At 42.8% G+C, this 9,035-nt stretch overlaps 1 protein-coding gene across 1 annotated transcript in view; it reads left to right on the plus strand.

Annotated features, from left to right (window-relative positions):
- Positions 1 to 6,182: 6,182 nt before the first annotated feature.
- LOC123982154 (mucin-2-like) overlaps positions 6,183 to 9,035 on the plus strand; it is a gene marked incomplete at its 3' end in the record, with an annotated part of 13,775 nt that continues 10,922 nt past the window's right edge. Inside the window, exons 1-2 of the mRNA XM_046067570.1 lie at positions 6,183 to 6,192; positions 6,337 to 6,449. Coding sequence (XP_045923526.1) covers positions 6,183 to 6,192; positions 6,337 to 6,449 — 123 coding nt within the window. The remainder of the gene's footprint in view (positions 6,193 to 6,336; positions 6,450 to 9,035) is intronic.

The following is a 9,035-nucleotide window of genomic DNA, read 5'->3' on the forward strand; positions in this document are numbered from 1 at the left end:
CACAACCCCCCCCCCCCCCCCCCCACCCCCCCCCACAGCCACAGTGAGTGCACAGGTAGGTCCAGGTAGACCAGCCAAGACCAGACTGCTTCTCACAGTCCTGCAGCCACAGATAGCGGATTGTTTCCATCTTTGTGTCACAACATTTGATTTATTGATCAGGATAGAAACAGAATTTCAGCAAATATAACACACATGAGCACAAACATTTGGTTTCCTCAACTCCTCTCTCCTCTGTCTCCTCCTCCACTCCCCGCTCGCATCTGAGGGCGGGAGGGACTGAGGCGAGGAGCCGAGGAGCCGAGGAGGGAGGAGGTCCAAACTGAGAAATGAGAAAGGCCTCAGGTGTCCCGTTCTTCAGTCTCAGGTGCGGCAGCGCCTCCAGCAGCTTTTCGTTTCTTAGTTTCTTGGTTTCTTCGGTCCGGACAGAGGGAGGCGGACCGGAGACGATGGCCTGGGTTTGGATCACTCTGATGACTCTAGCCCGGCTCAGCACGGCCCAGGAGCCGCAGCGGGACGCTGACGGAGATCTGGCCGGCCTGAAGGCGCTGTTCTCGGACCCGCCGCTGGAGACCGGGAGCTGGGAAGGATTTGTCCCGGTGCCGGTCTGGAGGTTTCTGAAAGGTAAAGACCCCCAGGTCCAGGTCTTTGACAGGACTCAGCTGAGAGAAGCAGGACGAGACATCTTTGGTTTTTAACTGTAAAAGATGAAAGTCTAAAACTAAAAGCTAAAGCGGTTAACAAACTAAACGGAAGCTCATTTCAGTCATTCAGAGCGCTTCAAAGCAGCGAGTGAACTTCATTGACTGTAAATCTGAAAGTTCAGAAGCTGATTCCGCTGTGGCTCTTTGAGGCAGCATGCGGGTTACTGACAGCTTCTAAACACGTCGTTTCTCTTTTTAATACAATAATATCAGTTACTAGTTCATTCAGTTGTTAATTAAACAAGATAGGCCTGTACAATGCAAGTAGGCCTACACGCTAAAATCTAAAACAGCCTGTTCATGCTGAAAAAGCTGGAAAAGAATAGTGCCTTAAGATTCTTATTTTATTTTAATTTATGTTTATTGATTTATATATTTGTAGCTATTTATTTTGCCTATTTATTTATTTTTGCTTATTTACTTTGGGTTGTAAGCTGCTGTACAAATATGGAAGTTCTATGCAATGTTTGTTTATTGAAAATGCAAATAAAGTGATGGGGGGGAGAAACCCCCCCCCACAAATCATGCTAATTATTGTAATTATTATAATGAGGGCAGTCAGCCTTTTTTAATTGAGGACTCAGTAAAGAGCTGATCATTCCACATAATGGCAGCTGAAAACAGCAAAGTGTCCTTCACTATGCAACTCTTTAACCTGCAGGGAACCAAACCAGTTCTCCTCCCTCTTGTGTTGTAATTATGGTATTGCCTAGTTTTGGTAAAGGAGTTGTACAGGTAGGGGAGACCGGGTATGGTTGTAACATGGGGAGAGTTGTAACAACACCTGCTGCCTCCCCGATCAGGCCTGGGGGTTATCAAGTCTGGAAATAAGTGGATTCAGAATATAGAGAGAAAAAAATGGTTTTGAGGTATTTTTTGACCAAGACTATTTTTTGTTTAATATCTGTACTGTTGCAGATAGAAGTTTCTCAGGCAACATGTGATGCATTTTTCCCTTTCTGATTTCAAACCACTATGCTAATACAGCTAGCTCAACATTGGCCGACAGGGTGGGCTGTAACGCTTCTTTAAAAAGTCTTACAACCATCCACGATACATGAAAACTATGGACTTTCTTGAATTTAATATTTTACAGAGGGCCCTTTGTAGTCTGTTCTGCCAGTGTATGAATGTGTGTGACTGGTGAATACAGATGTAGTGTAAAAGCGCTTTGAGTGGTCGAAAAGACTAGAAAGGCGCTATACAAGTACGGAGCGTTCACATGTTGGCGTGTGTATCATCACTCGACCTTTTCCATACTCGGTCTCCACCGGTGGAGAGAGTAGAAAAGCGTACGGGCAGCTTGTGAGAAGTGCCTGTGTGCAAGAAAAAGTCCCGGTACGCCAAAGAGTAAAATATAGAAGTGCTGGTATACGCCTTCCTCCCACCATCCAAAGACATGCAGGCTAGGTTAATTGGTGACGCCTAAATTGTCCTTAGGTGTGGATGTGAGTGTGGCCCTGCGATGGACTGGCGACCTGTCCAGGGTGTACCCCGCCTTTCTCCCAATGGATGGATACTGTACATGTGTGAGTCATCAGTCATAGTCTGTTACAGCAAGAGAGAAACCTTGTTCTTTTATATCACCACCTGTTTTGGAAACTTATCATATATTGTGGCATCTAGTTTTGATTCTTTTGTGTGATTGTTACAACCTACCCCAGCATTTGACATCAACTTGCAGGTCTGTGATGTTCTTGTAGAGGATTGAATTGGTACCTTTTGTAGTGAACACATTTGGGTACTTTGTATAAATATTTGACAACTCTAGCTAAAGTATTCAGTGAGTTATAGTTGCTGAAGCAAAAAGTGTTACAACCACAGCCGGTCTCCCCTACTGTACCATCTTGAATGTTTTCTCCTTCAGGTATTGTTGATCACTGACTGCTGAATGATTGGTTTGTAATTTAAGGTTTAGATTCTGGAATTTCAATGAATTAAAAGCTCCTTTGACACACACACCTGCTTTCACTAACTTTTCCTCTAAACTCTTATTAAAAAGAGGAATGAAATGTGCAAACAGCTGAATGTGCAGAGTTCATTTAATGCTGGAGATTATTTTAAACTTTAAACTTGAAGGCTTCAAACAGAAAAGGTTCTGGGACTTTTCCAGAAATGAGTGAAGCAGCGGCTGAAAATTCACTCGATTCAGCCTCATGTTACGAAGAGAAAGATGTTCTACAGACTTTAACATTTAGTTTTTAGAACAATAAAGTTGTGGAGGTGAAAGCCCTCAGTGTTTTATTATAGTGTAAATACTGTATTTTACCATCACAAGTGTTTTATTTAAATTGAAAGATTCATAAAGTTTTCCTTTATTAAACATTTGATGTTGCGCTCGTGACTTAGAGTCTTAGAGTTTTTGCCTCTGATGGAGAAATTATATAAACCAAACGTTTCTTCACTTGCTTCCTGTCACATGATGTTCTGGTGTTTCAGGTTTGGAGCTCACCTGCGATCCGGAGGCGGGAGACTTCGGCTGGCCTCAGTATCTGTGCGGTGACACGTCGCTGTCTGTTCGCTTCTCACTCATCCGACACTCTGATCTGCGTCTGGAAGGTGAGTTTGATTCGTCCACTGATCTGAGAAGTGATCAGTCAGGAAAATGGTCAGTTCACAGACTCACATCCCGCTTTTCCTTCGACCTGCTGCCCATGCTGTGTTTCCCGTAGAGACCATTACAAACATTTCACTTTGACTTCTACACGAAGAGGTGAATCACAGTGGAGAGGGAGGAAGAGGAGGAGGAGGGAAGGACTGATGTCAGAGTTCTTTCTAAGCTTCACTGACATTTATTTCACAAGTTGGATTTGTTTCCACTGAGATATTGAATTTATCTAGTGTCTTTGCTGCTGTAAACTTTACTGTTGCTGCTCTAGAGACATTTGGTTAGGTTTCAAATATTAACTTGTAATCCTGTATCAAATTTAAAGACCAGGCAGGTCGTTTACACACTTTATTTAGTTTATTTATCACAAGTCATATCGTCATCGCAATATTGAACAATGTTATTCACAGGGCAGATGTTCCTCATGTCGTGTAGGCCTACTGGATGATGTCATGAATCAATACATCTCTTGAATCAGGGCAAATAGTAGCCTCAGCTAAATCCAGGCATGTGCTTTTGCTTTCAAACACTCGTTCTAGGGGCACTATAACATTTTATGGGAAACCGGGGACCTTAAACACAATCAATAAACTCTATTATTAATTTGATCAGTCTCTTAGTAGATGTGTTTGTGATGTCTTCATGCGCTGACTTAACGTGATGCATGCTGGTTACAAATGTTGTCCGACTTTAGCCGGCGCTGCAAAATGCCACCATGTCACATTTCAAAGGCGCCGAGTCTGGCGGCCACAGTTACTTGAACCACCTGAAAAGCCTGATTTGGTCAAGAAAACGAATCTCGCGGCATTTCTCTCTGCAAATGCTGTGAGATCAGTCATTGATCTCAGCTAACAGTAAGCTCACGCAGGTAGAATGTGTCCGACTCGACAGCGCCGGTTTTTATTCCCCACCCCTGCAGCTCATGTTAGACTGAAAAGCACCTGCAGCTGCCTTGCTCCCACAACATTGTGACATGGTGATGATTTGCAGCGCCTTCGAAAGTCGCACACAATTTCTAACCAGCATGCACCACGTTAAGTCAGAGCTGCGCAGCGCCGCATGAAGTCAAAGGCACCTAGTATTATGAGCAGAGCAAAGCCCCCTCCTGGCCCACCAACACCTCCTCCAGCAGTAACTCAGTGTTTCCAGTTCCAGCCAAGCCCCGGCCTGCTTACTCATTCAGCAGAAGCAGGGTACATGTTGGAACGGCCGCCCAAACGAGCCACGTGACTTCACCACAGAACGTCTTCCTGAAGAATTACCGTCACGGTGCGTCCTGTCTGTCGAGAACAGCCCGAAGCTTCCCCCCAGAACTTGTTGTTCCTCCTCCTCGGGTGGCTGCAGGGGTTAACACAGTCTCAAACTACTGACCAACCGCCGCCCTTTACCCAGACCTTATATCGCTCACTGTGTTACTGCTGGACTGGGGTTTTTGTTGAACTTTGACTTCATGGCTTTTTTCAAACACTGCTCTCAGAAGGATCATCCAGGACCCGTCCCCAGACCTGAATCCTAATTTAGTCTTAGAAGATCGCAGTCAAATTAAAGAAACTACACAGATTTTTTATCTCTTCAAACACAAACATGGCAAGACAAAATAAACTACATTTTGTACTAGGGCTGGACGATTAATTGAAAAATAATCAAAACCGAAATTCAGAACCTCCAACCGACGTACTTTGACCGTGTCTGTTGTTTCGGCGTGTGTTCATCACGGTGTTGGTGCGCTTTGAATCAAGAATCTATGAATCAAGAAAATATCGCTCCTTTAATAGTCGATCATATTTCCAGTACAATCCTTGTCCGATGTTCAATCGAGTGATTTGGATTTCATATCGTCCAGCGTTCGTCTGAGGAAAACTCATGACGTCCAACACAGCAGTGTTTATTGACTCCGGCCGGTGAGACTGGCAACAGAACACGGATATGGTGTAACACCAAAACCAATCCGAAGGGTACTTCCTGTCGGGGGATAGATTTGTCCTTCTTAGACCTACAGAGATTCACAAAGTAAGATTATTGTTCAGCCCTCTATGTATCAGTCTGTGTGTATGGAACAAAATAAAGATAATGTCGACCTTGGCTTGCCCAGGAGACCAGACAGCTGCGTCAGTCAGTCGTCCAACAGAGACAGAGTCTCTCCTCTCTGTCGCCTGCTGCCCTCCTGTTCCTGCACAACATCCACTGCTACAACTATAACTAGTCCTGTTATTATTACCCACCCTGAGCCACGGGTCTGCTCGAGGCATCAATGGGGAAAGAAGTAAGAGTCAACAAAAAAGTGCAATCAATACAAGACAGGGATGCTCACAAGTCTCTGAGCTAGAGTCCAAGTCAACTCTCAAGTCTTCCGTGGTTATAATGAATGTTGTATCAGCTGCTGCGTTCAATCAAGGCTGCTTATAAAACTGCAAAGCTGTAAGGGATTCTGTAACTGTGACCTGTTTTTCACTTACAGAGCACAACCATGTGATATGCAATGCAATTAATGACAGCTTATTAACTAAAGTAAGTCAACACCCCCAGACTGTCAAACCAGTGTAACGTTATAACCAAATAAAACTGTAACATCACATGATCAACAATAAACCTGTAACCTGTTTGCAGCCAGCGTTAGTAATTACCGTGATGGCAGCCAGTAAATGATTAAGTCCATTAACTGACTAACATCACCACGAGTTTGCCAAGTAAACAAACGCTCATTCATCTTTTCAGAACGTACAACAGTCGGTGTTAACCTGTAGGTCATAACTAAAGTAAGGAGCAAGCTAGCGTTAGATGGCTGACTAACCTCAGGTTACTACCTATTTTGCACTCAGTGCTTCTTTGTTTGGGTCTTGTTGTGTGAAGTTTTAAAGCCAAAGGTTATGATGACCAGATGTGAGAGAGGACAACAAACACCAGCAGCAGCTGGTCTCAGCTTTTGTCCAAAGACACATGAACTACAGGTTTAATGAGTTGTGTTGCGGCGCCCCCAGCAGGGCTGCTTCTGAATAACCTGCTGATGCTGATGTCTCTTTTCAGATGGGAACCGGTTGCTTTCCCGGCTGGACGGATGCCATGGTTCTGTTCGTACCTTTGGACCATGGCTGCTGCTGAAGCTCCCTTATACCAGCTGCCACATGGTGGCATTATGGGTAAAAACATGGCCTCCTGTGGGATGAAAATGGGTCCGGAAACAGTTCATTTCCTCCAGAGAACAGCAACTTCTTATACAAGTTCTTGAGTTTCTATAGAGAGAAATGTTGCTCTTTGCTTTACACAAAAACTGTAAACTGTAACAAACGAGAAATTGCAGAACTTAAAATAAGTGAGACCTGTCAGTTTAAGCTTTCACACATAAAAAATATATGATATGATGATCGGGATCCAAGCAAGTCGCAAAAAATGCAACTTTTGACATTTTCAGAGGAGAAGACCAGATGGAAGGCGATGAAAGATTTGGACTTGAAGCCAAACCTTTTTTGAGATAATTGCTGAAACTCAAACTTGATTTTTACATCCCACTGTACATTTATTCATTTAGCTGACGCTTTTATCCAAAGCAACTTACAATTGCTACATATGCCTCTGGAGCAATGAGGGGTTAAGTGTCTTGTTTAGGGACACAATGGTGGGTGGGTCACTGTGGGGGATTGAATCCAGGTCTCTCACACCAAAGAAATAGTCTTATCCATTGCCCCATCACCACCACCTGTACCTAAGTACTGGATGAAATGTTCAACCCACCTGCCAAATTTTGTGTTTCCAAGTTTTAAGGTTAATGAACAGACACTTTTTAGCAGAGAAAAATAAGAAGGAAGTGTCAATCCAAGTAGAATAGAAAAACTGACCCACTATGATCTGAACACCCCCATTGTTGCTAAATTGGACTTGGCCACCTGGAAATTTGAACACTGGACCGTCATTTCCCCAGACTTTAAAGCATATTTTGTTAAAAAAAAAAAAACATTCAGAAAACATGCAATGCAATTAAACTATAAAAGAAACAAATGTGCATTACCAAAAAAGTAACTTAAAAATCAACAAGCTACTGATTATAAAATGACTCGAAGATGTGCAGCACCAGTCAGTGACTTTAACAACTTTTGATGCAGTTTTCCGTTCTCTCCCTGTGAACATGACAAAGAGGAGGAAAGACTAAATCAGGCCTACATGTGTTGTCTCAGCAGGGATGGTGTTAAAGGAGAAAAGTTGATCTACAGGAGAAACAGATCTGAAAGAAACATAGAATGACTGAGATTCTGTTATTTATATATTTTGAAATGTCACCTGCCACCTGAATTTTGTTTCCTTTTAAATAAATGAAAACATTTCCACCATAAATTGGTGCAGAATGCAGGAAATGAAGTGTTTATAATCAAAATTTGATTAAAAAAAAAACACTGCTTAAGGATCTTTTCGTCTCGATCTCCTAACCTTAATATCGCGTATCGTGATGTTTCGCAAGCTAAATCTGAGCCCCCGCCACTTTTCAAAGTGACGCCCTTGGCTACCAGTGAGAGCTCGTTTTAGTGCCATTTTCTTCCTTTATTTTATTTCAGGTTTATTTAACAGGGACAATGCACACAAATAATACATAAATAAATGTATAGTGTGCCAGAATGAGCAAAAAGGCTATTTTACATCTGCTGTCACTGGACAGATCGTAATACTGTATGTCACACCTAAAAAAATAAAAGGATTAAAATAGAACATACAGGTTAATACAAGAATACAATTACCATGAATGTATAAAAAATTTACTAAACCAACATATAAACAAGAACAATTGGTCAATATCAACATCAACGCCCACGCCCACATACACACACAGGCCAAACTGTCAGTCCATATAACAAACATTGTATGACAGCAACAGCACACATTTTTGGACATGCACAAAAAAAACAATATAGCTGGGACAATGATGAACAACAGAGGTTTATCCTATCTAAACACAAATGAGACAGACAACCTCATAGGCACAGCACAAGTAGCACAAACAGGCAGGACAGAGAATTCAAGGTAGCAGCAAGATTTAGTGTCGATATGTAACGTTGGCAGTCCTGACTACCTGTTTGCCACTTCTTTAAGTTGCATTTAAAAGGAGCGTACGTTTTCAAATTCCTCATGTGAACTGGGATGTGGTTCCAACAGCCCTCACTGAAAAAGCTGTTTGACCGAGTCCACTTTTCTTCAACAGGGCAATGCAGTCTGCTCTTGCTGCACTCGTAGATCAGTCAGCATCTGGTGCTCTGTTTGCAAACTCGCTCAATACAGGAGGTAAAATCCATATAAAAAAAGACAGAGATCTGTATGTAATCAACTTTTTGAAACTTAAAAGATTATACACTGCTCAAAAAAATAAAGGGAACACTTAAACAACACAATGTAACTCCAAGTCAATCACACTCCTGTGAAATCAAACTGTCCACTTAGGAAGCAACACTGATTGACAATCAATTTCAATCAAGACAACAGGTGGAAATTATAGGCAATTAGCAAGACCCCCCCAATAAAGGAGTGTTTCTGCAGGTGGTGACCACAGACCACTTCTCAGTTCCTGTGCTTCCTGGCTGATGTTTTGGCGGTGCTTTCACTCTAGTGGTAGCATGAGACGGAGTCTACAACCCACACAAGTGGCTCAGGTAGTGCAGCTCATCCAGGATGGCACATCAATGCGAGCTGTGGCAAGAAGGTTTGCTGTGTCTGTCAGCGTAGTGTCCAGAGCACGGAGGCGC

This window comes from Micropterus dolomieu, linkage group LG13, assembly GCF_021292245.1.
Source record: "Micropterus dolomieu isolate WLL.071019.BEF.003 ecotype Adirondacks linkage group LG13, ASM2129224v1, whole genome shotgun sequence".
Taxonomy (NCBI): Eukaryota; Metazoa; Chordata; class Actinopteri; order Centrarchiformes; family Centrarchidae; genus Micropterus; species Micropterus dolomieu.